The sequence below is a fragment of the Mesoplodon densirostris genome, chromosome 6 (genome assembly GCF_025265405.1).
Source record: "Mesoplodon densirostris isolate mMesDen1 chromosome 6, mMesDen1 primary haplotype, whole genome shotgun sequence".
NCBI classification, from domain to species: domain Eukaryota; kingdom Metazoa; phylum Chordata; class Mammalia; order Artiodactyla; family Ziphiidae; genus Mesoplodon; species Mesoplodon densirostris.
In genome coordinates this window covers 68,401,999-68,416,029 of record NC_082666.1, presented here as the reverse complement: position 1 = coordinate 68,416,029, position 14,031 = coordinate 68,401,999, and the positions used below count along the sequence as shown (strand labels likewise).

At 35.5% G+C, this 14,031-nt stretch overlaps 1 protein-coding gene across 9 annotated transcripts in view; it reads right to left on the bottom strand.

Annotated features, from left to right (window-relative positions):
• The window catches only part of PTPRD (protein tyrosine phosphatase receptor type D), a 534,283-nt gene that overhangs the window by 174,898 nt on the left and 345,354 nt on the right, over positions 1 to 14,031 (bottom strand). For all 9 annotated transcript variants that reach the window (XM_060102137.1, XM_060102140.1, XM_060102139.1 and 6 more), the window contains exons 7-8: positions 12,147 to 12,416; positions 8,766 to 9,347 (exon numbers count right to left, since the gene is read on the bottom strand). In XM_060102137.1, coding sequence (XP_059958120.1) covers positions 8,766 to 9,347; positions 12,147 to 12,416 — 852 coding nt within the window. The remainder of the gene's footprint in view (positions 1 to 8,765; positions 9,348 to 12,146; positions 12,417 to 14,031) is intronic.

Sequence of the window (14,031 nt, the reverse complement as noted above, 5' to 3'; positions counted from 1 at the left end):
ACCCAAATGTTGAATTAGAATAAATTTTACTAACCCCAACCTCCTAGTTAGCAACTAATCCCACGAGGTCCTCTATCCATTATACACAAGGCTAATGCACTTCAGGGCATCAGTGGCACAGCTACTCTTACTTAAATTGTTCTCAGCCAATGTCTACTCTAATTGGTTGGTGACCATGCCTTAGTGGCCATTAAATATTTTGATCATTACCCCGGATATTGCGGCATGTTTCAAAGTGCCATAGCTGAACATATGTCCATATTCCCACAAGTTCACATGAGAATTCCGTGTATATTTGTAAAAAACAAGAATAATACTTCACACCAGAGGGGAAAAGAACATCTAAAGTATTTTTGGCAAATGAGCATGAACATTCAAAAACATATACAAATAATATAACTTGTAGCTGATGTATGACATCAATTTCTTAAACAATACCTAAAGCATCATTTTCACTAGAAAGAAGGTCTTTGGAGATATAAAACGCATTACTTTCTTTTCTTTCTATAGTCATCTCTCTGTAGCATGATGAAAAAAATGCCTTTTGTTTAAAAAAAGATTAAAATCTAAAGGGGTCTACAATGGTTTCTGGAATCAATCCTTAATCATCATTTCATTCCTCTGGTCTGTTAACCTGTGAATCTGTGTATGTGTATATGTGTGTGTGTGTGTGTGTGTGTACACGTGCACACACTCATGTTTGGACTGATGCTTAAGGCCACCAATAATCAGTGCTTCATATTTCTAATTTCATTCATTTTCCTTTCTCTCCTTCCGTATCACAGACCTTGAGATACTCATTAATTTGATGCCTCCAGGAATGTACTTTCTGAACTGAGTATCTGTTTTTTTTTTAAGTACCTGCCCAGTGGGTGACTCAGACTGAGAGGTGAGAGGTAGAGACAAAAGAAGATAAAAGATCAAGAGCAAGAGAAGGTAGAACAGAGGGAAATAAGAAAAAACAATCAGGCAAATAGCAAAACAAATAGAAAATGCATTACTTCTAAAAAGAAAATACCAATAGCACAGGCAGGAGCAACCATGGAAGCCAAGAATGATCAGACAGATGGGGAAATTATGATTGGATTCTAATATTCAGATCATGAAAAGTTTTCTCAGCCTAAAAACACACACGCCTATGCATATGTATGCAGTCACTTTTTTTTCCTCTAGTTTTATTCCCTTTTTCTTTCCCCAACTTCCACACGTCTGGGAAAGAAGAACACCTTGTGATAACTTCTGACTTAAACCAAATCAAATAAAGTGCTGTCAAGAATTAAAAACATGGACAGTGTTGAACGGCTGCTCTCAGGATAATAATTGCTTGTTATGTATTTCCTCCATGCTAAGGCTAATAATAAATTGAGTGACAGTGACTGAAAACATTGTGGGAATCCAATTAACTTTTTCTTACTTAAACTGTTTACTTTTTTGCTTGTTATTTGTCTCAAACAAATTCCTGGTAGGTCTCAATGTTTCATCCTTGTTTAGCGCCACACACTTCCTTTAATTCTCTAATTCTGTTTGGTTCTATTCAGAGCCCTCTCCTTCTAAATAATGAGATAGCTACATTAAAGCCTCAGAGGGTGTACTGTTCATTTTATTTTGGGACAAACTAAGTAGGAAGTGGCCACACAACTGGATGGTGAGTGTCTTTGAATAACACAAACAGGGTTCTCCTCCTCTGCTTTCAACATCTTCTTCTTTCGAAGTGGTCTGGAGGGGAATTTAATAGATTTTAAACTTGTGTTCGAAACACCAATGCCTAGAGGTGCCAGGCAGATGACTTAGATGAGTGCAGAGGCCATGCAGGCCCAGGGTCAATGGGGGAGTGCCTGGGACACCAGAAGGAGTTAGTGATGCTCAGAGCCAGGACGCGGCTGCCTTGTGGAATGTGGGTCCAGTCTTGCCCAAGCTTCTGATTTTTCAGCAGAAGTTGATAATGAATCTTCTAGGTAAAATCTTTTAATTTTTTACAATCAGAAATAAATTGAATTAGTTGAAATTAACTGAAAAACACTCTATTAGGTAAAATGTGTCTACAGACAAAATCCAGCATAAGGACCAGGGCTTTAAAAGATCTTTTTATTATATCAGACTCTATGCCCATACATGTCTTAAGGGTGACACTACTCAGACTTCCTTGGGAATTGTGGATTCACCTAAAGATGTTGCTTCCTCAGGACATTTAGTCATTACTGAAACAACCACAATGAAGCTGAGGCTTCAAAGGAAAAGAAAAAAGCTGTGAAATTAATGTATTTATTTATACATTCCCCAAACATAATAGTCCTAATGATCATAATATATGTTTACAAGAAAACACGTTAGTGGACTCCAAACTGTCCTATTTATTTTGTCTGTGCCACTTGGTGACACAGGGAATACTTCATCATCTGTCAGTTAGATTTTTATACCAAATACTGTGGCTACAAAGGTTCTATTAACATTTATATTTGTTTTCTCCATATCCCTTCTCCCTCCTTCCCTCCCTCCCTTACTCTCTTCCTCTCACTCCCCGCCTCTATAGGTAGATAGATAGGTATAGATATTTGTATGTATATATATTTAATGCTCTCACAGTCTTGACACCTCAAACTTACTGACATTCTTTTATCTTCACTTACTTCATGTTTTTCTATATATATTTTATTTAAGAGCTTTTTGTGCTGTAGCATTTTCCTCATCAATTAACCAAAGATACATTTTACAGAAATTTCTGAGATTCTGGAAAACACACGGGAGAATAAAAAGAACCCATCCAGAAACCTTAGTGCAATCATCTACATTAAAAAAAAGATGTGCTAATGTTGACCATAAACCAATAGAATTTAGATGTGGAAAGAGGAAAGAAAAGTATCAACACAAATTTTTCTTTAAAATTATATTTAAGAAATCCTTATATTTGGTAAAGTGGTATTGTTATACCCTTCTTCTTGATTGCTTATTTAATGTCCACAAGGAAGTATAAATATGAGCTATCAATTCCCTAAAATAAGATTATAACCCCATTGAGAAATGGAAAATATTTGAGTAGTAATACTAGTATACTCCATATATCTGAAGGCAACTCACAGAGAATGGAGAATGAATAAGAAGCGAGAAGAAACTCTACATGTCATCTGAACTTTGATAATATTGGAAGAGATCAATATTAGACTAAATTTTAGGGAATATCTCTGAAGAGAAAGGGGTTAGCACATATAAAATGGCTAAAAAACAATTTCACCTCACTGTAATATAAATATGAAACATTAACAAAAAGACTAAAAAACACATTATTACTAAAATGTCTAGTGCTCTAGTAAGGTACATATTTTAAAATGTATCTAGCATATTGACAAATGATAATAACAACAATAAAAGCAACAGCCAGAATTATAGTGGTAGTAAAACAAAACAAAACAAAACAAAATTCAAACAAGGAGTCTGATTTGTAAGTGCCGCAGATATATCATTGACAAAATAAGTACTAAATACACAAGCACCCGCACAAATCTTACTCTCAACTGTCATTAAACATCAATAAGAAAAAGTTAAAATTTTATTACAGTTGTATTTACAACCAACACTCCTTTACTCACTGCTAAAACTGTTTAGAGAGAGAATTCAAATGGGGCTAATAATTTTTGCTATTGGAAATCAGTCTTTCCTAGTTTGCTTATATAGGCCTGTTGATATATAGTAATGAAATGGTTTATAAAGTACTGGAAACCTAAAGCACAATGTCTCTAAAATGTCATAGTTTTATAGCAATTTTGCTTCTTCAAAATGTTTAAAGTTGATGTTACTCATTAATATTTATTTATGAAATGTGTATAATTATTTTCCTTCCAAAGACCCATACTATTTAGGTGTGTACATATAAATCAGTACTTTCCCCAAGAATCTATTAAATGAATAGAAGAATTAGAGGTTAGATATGTTTTCTAAAGAAAGTTCAGGAAAAGACACACATTAGGATTTAACAGCTTTAGAATGCCTCCCATTAGCAGGAACAAAAAGCAACATTTATTTTAGTGCATTAGGTTTAAGATGTTAATTTATTACATTTCCTTATCAGAATTTTATTTGTACTTATTTTGTAAAATATAGTTACCCTATGTTCTTATTATAATTACGTACAAGAGAAAACTATATAAGACATCCTTCCCGAATGTGTTTTTTCATAGCAGAGACTTTTTTTCTAGCACAACATAAATACTTCCCTTGTCAATGGCCATATGGTCCACGTATTTTCAAGGTGAATTAGTTGCAAGTCACTATAATGCCAGAAGTTAAAGCTATGGAAAACTTGGAAGATTAACCAATATTTCTAGAAAATAATTTTAACCAAAATCTTTTCATATTTAAAACCATGTAAAGATTACTTAATAATTTCATCTGTACTAATATTCATAATTAAGGGGATATATTACTGACTATAACATAGATCATATTTTGACTTTCTGTATTACCAGAAATATACAAACTTACATCAATCCTCCATTTATATCAATACATGTGACAATAATCTTAGATAAGATCAAAAGTAATAATGTCCCTCTTAAACTCACTTTATTTCTAAATACTGTTTCTGCAGAGTCTGATTTTAAACAAAAATAGGAATATTATTGTCAGGGAATTACAGATAATAAAATGAAATGTATACCTTTTAGATAAAGTAGACAAAAATGTGTATCTCTGGGTATATGAAATTAATATTTGAAAAGTGCATGCATGTTATTGATCAGTAAATTTTTGTAGGTTTGGAAAAGATAAAATTGTAGTGAGAAGAATCATAAACTTATATTTTATATAACCTAACTAAAAGAATATTTCATAATGGTTTTATGTCTTTGCCTAGCAGTGATCCTATGAATTGGCTAGTCAGGAGCAGCTCAGAATTAATTATATCAGAACTAACATCATTGTATTTGGCAGGTGTCCACTAACATCAAATGGCCTTTGTTAATTAAGCCTAGAGAACAGATCAAATCATTGTGACATTTTGGAAGGTTTTCTTAGCCTATTGATCTCGGCAAGCACAAGTCATTATGTCATTATATATCTTCTCAATCAATGGGTATTAAAATTATAACTATTATGGAAGGTTCTTGGAAATATCTTAATGTAAAAAAAGTTAAACAGAGATTGAGAACAGCTATTTTAATGCATCTGTGATCCATTCATCTAGATTGTTTTTTAGGTCCGGAGTCCCTGGATCACATTAACTCAGTTGCTCCTGTCACAATGCTACCTTCACTGAGTTATGATTTACGTTACATTATGTCCCCTGGTAATACAGAAAAACAAAATATGATCTATTTAAACATCAGTTCTGTATCTTTCATTAAACTGTGACAGAAAGCATTACTGTCATTTCGTGTTCTGAATATAAGGATTCTCATGATTCTCAAGGATTCTTATGTTTTGGTTGAATTTAGTTTCAGTAACTATTTGGTTTCTTAGATAGCTAAATCCTTCTGTCATAAGAAAATAATATTATGAAATGCTACAGATTTGTATGTTTAAATTTGTAGTTAGAAAATTAAGAACCAAGCTTAGTGACCGAGTACGATAACCTTCTATAAAAAAGGTATTCCTTCTACTTCTTTTAGATTAACTTTTTTTTCTTTTTTTTAAAATATCTAAATGGCTTAATGTACTTCTGCACTAGGATAACCTAATAGCCACCTCAAGTATTTCAGATGTAAATCATATATAATTCTTTTTTTAAAAAATAAATTTATTTATTTATTTTTGGCTGCATTGGGTCTTCTTTGCTGCACGAGGGCTTTCTCTAGTTGCGGCGAGCGGGGGCTACTCTTCGTTGCAGTGAGTGGGCTTCTCATTGCGGTGGCTTCGCTTGTTGTGGAGCAGGGCTCTAGGCATGCAGGCTTTAGTAGTTGTGGCTCACGGGCTCTAGAGCACAGGCTCAGGAGTTGTGGTGCACGGGCTTAGTTGCTCCGCAGCATGTGGTATCTTCCCAGACCAGGGCTCGAACCTGCGTCCCCTGCATTGGCAGGTGGATTCTTAACCACTGCACCACCAGGGAAGTCCCATATATAATTCTTGAATAGAGATATGAATACGTGACACCCTGTGTTTCCTGCCTCTATTCATTTATTGAGCACCTAGTGGGCACTAAAACCTAGTAGGCACCAAAAAATAAGACATTAGCAAATTATTAATTTAAAAGATAATGGTGCTTAAAAGTATCTAGAGTGTCCACTTAATGACCCAAAGGAAGTTCCTGAATGGAACCTATGACCCAAAGGAAGTTCCTGAATCTTTTTACCTTCATCGATCCTCAATTTACTCATTGGCAAATGAGATAATTCCACATCTACCTAATTGAGCAGTAAGAATTAATACACCTATTAGCAGAGTTTCCAGCATATGGCAGTTATTATTATGATGATGATTTATATATTACTGAAGTTATAAAATATTTCTATCCATTATCTAATCGATAGCCTTGTTACGGGTTGAAGTGTGTCCCACAAAAATTCATATGCTGAATTCCTAACACCAAGAATCTGAGAAAATGACCTTATTTGGAAATAGGATTGTTGCAGATGTAATTAGTCAAGATGATATCATTAGGTTAGACCCTAATCCATTATGACTGGTATCTTATAAAAAAAGGGAAATTTGGACGCAAGAGACAAGCGTTTAGGGAGAATGCCATGGGACCATGAAGGCAGAGACCAGGGTGATGCTCCCACAAGCCAAGGAACAGCCAAGACTACCAGCAAACCACCAAAAGCTAGGCGGGAGGCCCAGCATCTCCCTCACAGCTCTCAGAAGGAACCAATCCTGCTGACACTTTGTTCTTGAACTTCTAATCACTAGAACTGCAAGATGATAAATTCCTGTTGTTTAAGCCACCCAGTAAGTGGTATTTTGTATGGCAGCCTTAGAAAAAAAACCACTACCACTAAACTCTATAAGGTGGTTATTATTTTAGATGAGAAAACTGAAGTTCAGAGAGATGAAGTAACTTGTCCAAGGATATGGAGCTAAAAATGGTAATTTGGGATTCAAACCTTGGTTATGTTACTCCAAGGTCAGGGATTTTTAAAATATCAAAGCTGAAACATCCAAAAACCTAAAAGTAGAGTATAGGTATATACTCTTCCTATATACTTTCTTATATCCTTTAATGGTTATGGAGCTGCTAAAATAATATAATAAAAAAATAATCTCTTAACAGTTGACTACTTTCAGTCAAGAAAAAGAACAAGATTCACTGATTTCTACATTTTCCAATGAGAAACTTATGGAAAAATTAATCTACAATATTTTTATGCATATTAATATAACAAATAAATACAGAAGAAATGGAAAAGCCAAATAAGGAAGGTATATGGATGATTTTCACTATAATTATGATAAAACACTCTGTAGTTACTTTTTTCATATTAGAAAAAAGTGATAAATCTATGAACAAACCAATAAGAACCAAATAACAGTATGAAAATAAAATAAAGCCAGGCAAGCTGTAAACATGCTCTGAGATTCCTAGTAGCCAAGGCAAACAGGTAAACGTCCTCAGCCACAAGATTCACGAAGCCCACAACATAAAAACAAGTCCGTAGTTAAACATAAGTTTATCTAGTTCTGACACCTGAGAATATTCATTAACTCATTCCCAGAATTACCTATGAGTTATGACTACAGATTATAGATACCATCTCCAATAACATGGTTCTTATTCTCAAAACAAATGAATGGCATGCCACCAAAACACTCACAGATTAATGCAAGTTTAAGAGGTACCAAGACAATAGGAGTCAAATGAATAGCTCTCAGATATTCAAGAATAAATGTAAGAAGACAGCTGCTATGGTTTATTCCCATCCCACGACAAAACTGATCACTTTGAACCCAAGACCAGAGAAGTCTGATATCCTCTTATGAAAATAAAACTACGGGAAAGGCCAAGTTTTTCTTCATAAAATAGTTTGGCATCTGCTCTAATACCCAGGAAAATGGCTGAATAAGGCCCCAAAGTTTGATCTTAGATCTTGGTAACTATCTTTCTTTATCCCTGAGGCTATACAAAGAAAAAAAGAAAAGAACATTAAGGGAATATTCATTTTTAAGCAAGTTGCTTCCTGGCAAATATAAGCCATTTAAATATCCAAGGTCCCCTGACAAATGGTTTTATTTGTAACTCTATCTTGAACCATCCACTCCTTCACAAATTAAATAAATTTTGGGACTATTCTATAGGAGTTGCTAATACAAAGAAGCATAGTTCTTCTATTCTCAAAATACTTCATGGGGGATGCATTTAGCCAACTCCTGCAGAAAGTCTTCAAGTCATTTGGGTACAAATTAAAAAGAAAGGATGCTACATATAGGGGTACGAGAGTAAGAGGTACAAACTACTGAGTATAAAATAAGCTACAAGGGTATATTGTACAACATGGGGAATATAGCCAATATTTTATAATAACTATAAATGGAGCGTAACCTTTAAAACTTGTGTATCACTATATTATACACTTGAAACCCATGTAATATTATACAGCAACCATACTTCAATTTAAAGAAAAAGAAAGGATGCTAAATGCATCCCCCTTTTAAAAGGACTGTATTATTTATAGTCTTTCAGTGTCCATGCCTGTTCCTTTCCATATGCCTAACTCCTTACTTAGAAACTCTAAATCTCAAAAATGAAAACTTATACTATTTTGTTCTTTGTTTCTGGCCTTGCCATTTCTTAGTACCAGCTCCTCCCTTCTACCCTACTCCCCATCCAGGACCAGACTTACCTCCTGTCTGAGTGATGACTTGTATGTCACTTGAAAGAGGACCATCTCCAATTGAGGTAAAAGCCAGGACTTTGACAGAATACGTCTTCTGGGGCACTAAGTTGCCAATAGTAGTGATTTGGCTGTCAGCTACATTGTGTTTCATCCAGTTGTTAACATGCTGAGTGGGATCCATTGTATAATAAACTCGGTATCCTTGAATCTGTCCATTTGGCTCTTCAGGTTCCTTCCACTGTACCAAAATGGTGGTTGAACTCAACATCCGCGCCTGGACATCCCTGGGGGCACTGGACGGTGCTTGCTCTGAGGTCTGTGTTAGCACGGGCTCACTGGGAGGCCCTCGCCCGATGTTATTGACAGCAACAACCCTGAATTCATAATCCGAGTAGGGACTTAGTCCAGCGACACTGTAGCGTGTGGTCGCCACCCCATCAATTTCTTTGTAAGGTTCTTCAGAATTTTTAGGTTTATGCTGAATGATGTAGTAAGAGACAGGCTCAGGGTTCCCAGAGTCCCATGTCAGTGTGATGCTTGTAGCTGTGCTCTCAGTCACGATAGGAGTTCCTGGAGGTTTGGGTAAGGCTTACAGGGAGAAAAAGAAAGACAGTGAATACCCATCACTTTGAAGAAATCACAAGAATCCATAAACTCTGCTATTAGAATGACAGAAGTATGTACCTAGTAAAGATTTAATTAGATGAAATCATAGCAAAGGACAGTTTTCTAAGTGGTCAGGAAGTACAGTAAGACATGCTTAGGTGACAAATCGCAGTTTACCAGAAGTGTATTATAGGCATTGTATTTTTGGGCTTGTATCCAAATCCACCACTTATTAGCTATGAGATCCTGGATGTGTTGCTTAACTTCTCTTTGCTTTAGTTTTCTCATGTGAAAAATAGGCAAAATTGTATTACTGGAATTGTACTGTACAGTTGGGTAACTGTATTTCATGAGTTTATGGTGAAGATTAATGAGCTAATCCAGTAATGCTCTTAATATGTATCTGGCACCCTCAGAAAACAGTAGTTCCAATTATTACTATTATTATAACCACAAGCTTGGCCCATGAGACCCTTGCTTCAACAAAATGATATAACAAAATGCCAATAAACATTGAAAAAAACCAAAATTTTAGATATAAAATGAAATGGTATTAAATTGTTATAAAAGAAGAGTATCCATTTTGTTTTCAAGATGTAAGACATAAGCAACATTACTATATATTTTTTAATAAATAATCTGACCAATAATTTTAAGGTAATAAAGAATAGTAATTTCAAATCAATCCATTTCAAATTCACACTTTTTACTTAATATTCAAAATATGCTGAAGGAGCTAAATTAAAGTCTATTCACAAATCACTTTTTTAAGTATTTTATTTTATTGTCATAATATGTATTCTATATCCAACATCAGTAATATCAGATTACAGCTACATGACAAACATTTGCAATTAAATCTATATTTTAGAAATCTCATTCATTCTTTTTAGCAGAAAGGCACAACTCAAAATGCTACTACTTAAGCATACAAACCATCAACACTGGTGGCCTCACCTGGACAGTGATTCTGAAAGGTATTGATATTAAGGAAGAAAGGAGAGTGTCACAAGCTGAATTTTTAGAGAAAACTCAGAAGGTAACACTCATATAATCAGCTCCATAGTCCTCCTCTTTTCCTTGTCAACTTAAAGGCAAAAAATACAACACTCCCTACAATGGCAACTTTTCAAGATTAGCAAACTTGTACTTAATTAGTGCTATATCCCCAATACCTAGAACACTGTCTAGTCCTGAGTAGGTTTTTAATAAGCACTGTGAACTGACTACCTGAATAAATGAGTTCTTTCTCTCTTTAAGGTGCTTTTTGTTTTAATTCACTTTTTGCCTTCAAGATCCACCCTTATGTTTTATTTATTTATGTTTGTGGTGGAGGGGGTATAGGGAAGGAGCAAGAGTCAGGAAAACAAAGAAACTGAACAAAATATTATTTTAGTGTGACTCCTGCTTTTGAATTCTTGAGGGTCTTTAGTAAACCTTCAAATATTTAAAGCTGAGATGGCTAGTATGGGAAAGACGATTCAGTATTTGCAGATTACTCTAAGAACCATGGAATGATAATATTTGGCCTGGGGATTTTGCTGAAAATAATAATAGAAAGACATTTGTTTCAATATTCTGGCCTGGCATTTTTCTAGGAAGTGTATGATCTGAATTTCCCCTAGATGTCTTTCTGTATTCTTCAGGCAAGTAGAAATATTGCTAATTAAAGATGTGTTTACTGATATTTAACAGAAACTCTTAGTTTCGCTAAGTCACACTGATTATGCAGTACAGGTTTTGTATCTGTAATTTTGTATCTGTAATGGAGAATACTATGCCTAATACCATAATAATATGCAATAAAACATTACTATTTTAAATGACTAAATGTTGAAAATGCTGTGTACCTTGTCTTATGTCACATTATTGATTTTATATGGTATACATTAGGTATATGCACTTGGTCGAAAATATGACACCGATTACAATGTGTGCTGCATTTTCTTAGGATCACACTTCCTAGAAGGGGAAGACAACTTGTTTCGTTTTGCAATAGTTCCAGACATTTGCAGGAACCTAAAGTCACCCTCAGACTGACTCATTTTGTGAAAGTTTTCTAAAATTCTATAAACACTGTATAAAAACAACTGGTATCCTCACACACTCATTTTTTACCCCCTTTGATTCAAAAGTAACCATGGAATATAGTACCTCGGTTATAGTCAGTACACTTATTTCAAGAAAAGAGTATTTGCTGAGCACTTATTTCAAGAAAAGAGTATTTGCTGAGCACTTTGCTTACATGAGGTGAGAGCTAAAACAGAATATAATCACACTTGCATTTTGATTTTTAATGGTAGGGTCTATCAAAAGTTTAAAGCATCTATTACTAGACCATGTTGATTTCAACTCTCTCTTTTTTTTTTCCCCCTTTGTCTTCTGGAATTTTGAGCATTTATTAACACTTCCTTGGATTGTTTTTGTCATGTGCCTCTTCTCAAGGTTCTGGATAAATATAAAACCTGTACACATCATTCCGACCATAACGGCTGACTATGTCGAGCATGCCTCATCCTGACCTGTTAGTGCCTGAGCCTGGCCTTTAGTTAAATATTTTGATGGTTATCACGACTTAAGCTGTCAATACTTTTAAGAGAGAATCTGCCTACCTAGATATGTGTATCTTATGTGATACCACAGATATGATTGGACTATGATATCTGAAACACTGACTGATAAATTGATACATTTTAGAATTCCAAGGACAGATTTTGTAGAGGCATTAGTCAGCTGACTTGAGGGTACCCAGATCCTCCAAGCATGAACCACTGAGCATACCTTTGACAGTGATCTGGGCTATTGCTTCAATGACACCCAGTGTCGACATAGCAACACAGGTATAATTTGCTGACTGTCTTACATCATTCAGCTCTAGGACATTTCTTCCTATTGGCATATCATCTTCAGGTGTCAGATCTTCTGCCCCCAACATCCACTTCACATAAGGCATTGGTGACCCCACAGCAACACAGGTGATATTAACACTTCCACCTGGCATGATTTCGTGATTAGTGGGTGGGATAGAGAATCTTGGTGGGACACGGCGAACTGGAACAAAACACAAGGGAAGATGATAAAATATACAAGGCAAGAAAAAGTAGCTTGATTTAACACATGACATGCACTGTACAGACACAATTAAACAGTTGAAACATATTGTGGACTGTCCAAAAACAAAACATGTAAAACTGTGAATAATACAGACCATACAAGTATGGTGTGTGTATACACAGAAAAATTTATTTAGTTTAGTCATTGATATCTTAGATACATTCATACAAAAATTGATTCAGACCTACAAGGGCCCCACAAAAAAACTATCTACAAACTAACAATACACAAACATCATGCATAAGATAAACACGAAAACATATACATGCATGCATATAACAAGGATTCTACGCATGCATGTATATGCAGGAAAGGGGGCTGGAAGGTCACCAGCAGGTTTATCTTGAGTATCAAAACCAGCTTCAGTGATGTGCTCTTCCAGGTGATGTGAATGTATGTGCGGGACCACCCTGTCACATCCCAGTCCTGGAAAACATCATCTAGAGTACACTGAAAGTGCAATTTATTTGCTTTCAGACTCAGAGTAGATGCAGCCTCAAGACCTCACACTAACACTGGAACAAACACAGAAATATATATACATATTGATTTACAGTCACAGAAGAAGAAACAAAGCCAATGCCAGTAGAGATACTGGATTGGGTCATGCAAGGCATGCACAAGGTGAAGTCTCAAGGCCGTGCTTAGGGCGATGAGAGAATGGCTGGAATCCAAGAGCGCAGTAGCGGCAGAGGAAATAACAGGAATAGAACTAAACGTGAAGGGAGGAGGGTTAAGTACAGTGATTGAGACAGGGATTTAGGGGAGGATAGGGTTGAAAGTAGGAAGATATTAGATGAAGCTAGGTTGTCAAAGGTAAGGATTGCAAATTCAGGAAGGGAGCTGAGTAGTTCACATTCAGGATTCCATTCAGTTCATATCTGTGGTAAAAAACAACATAGATGATGAAAACAAAAATCTTGTATGAGGCTTTTTATGCCTACATTCAAATTGAGTGACACTGGATCTAAACCACACAGTGGGACATGACACGAAGAGAATAAGTCATATTAAAGCAACACAACACGGAAAAAAACAAGCAATTACAGTTCAGTGTTCCTGCTTCAGATAATCTGCATGTTTATGTGTGTTTAAGTACATGTGTCTTGGACAGGGTACAAGGAGAGGGTAAGAGACAAATAGGATTCATCTTGGGCTTTTATTGGCAAAACATTACACCACGAGCATTTTAGATTAAGGGCTAGTCATTAGAAGCATACCTTAAATATGGCTAATAAAGTGATTCTTAACATTTTAAATAAGTTAATAAACAAACAACTTCATAACCCCAAGATAATAAGTAAATAATTCTGTCTGTCAACTTTTTGGCTGTCCTTCAAGATGAGAGAAACCTCCGTGGATTTGAGAGGGCTTGCTGCAATGGCCTCACGGGTGAATGACAGGCAAAGGAGAAGTAAAGAGAGAGCTAAGCATGCCTCCTGCAGCCACTTCACAGGTTACACAAAGCAGACAGGAGCTGGTGTAGACTCTGAGATGTCAAAGAACGTATCAAGGAAAATGGAGGAGAGTTTAGTCTTCATGCTTGGGGTTA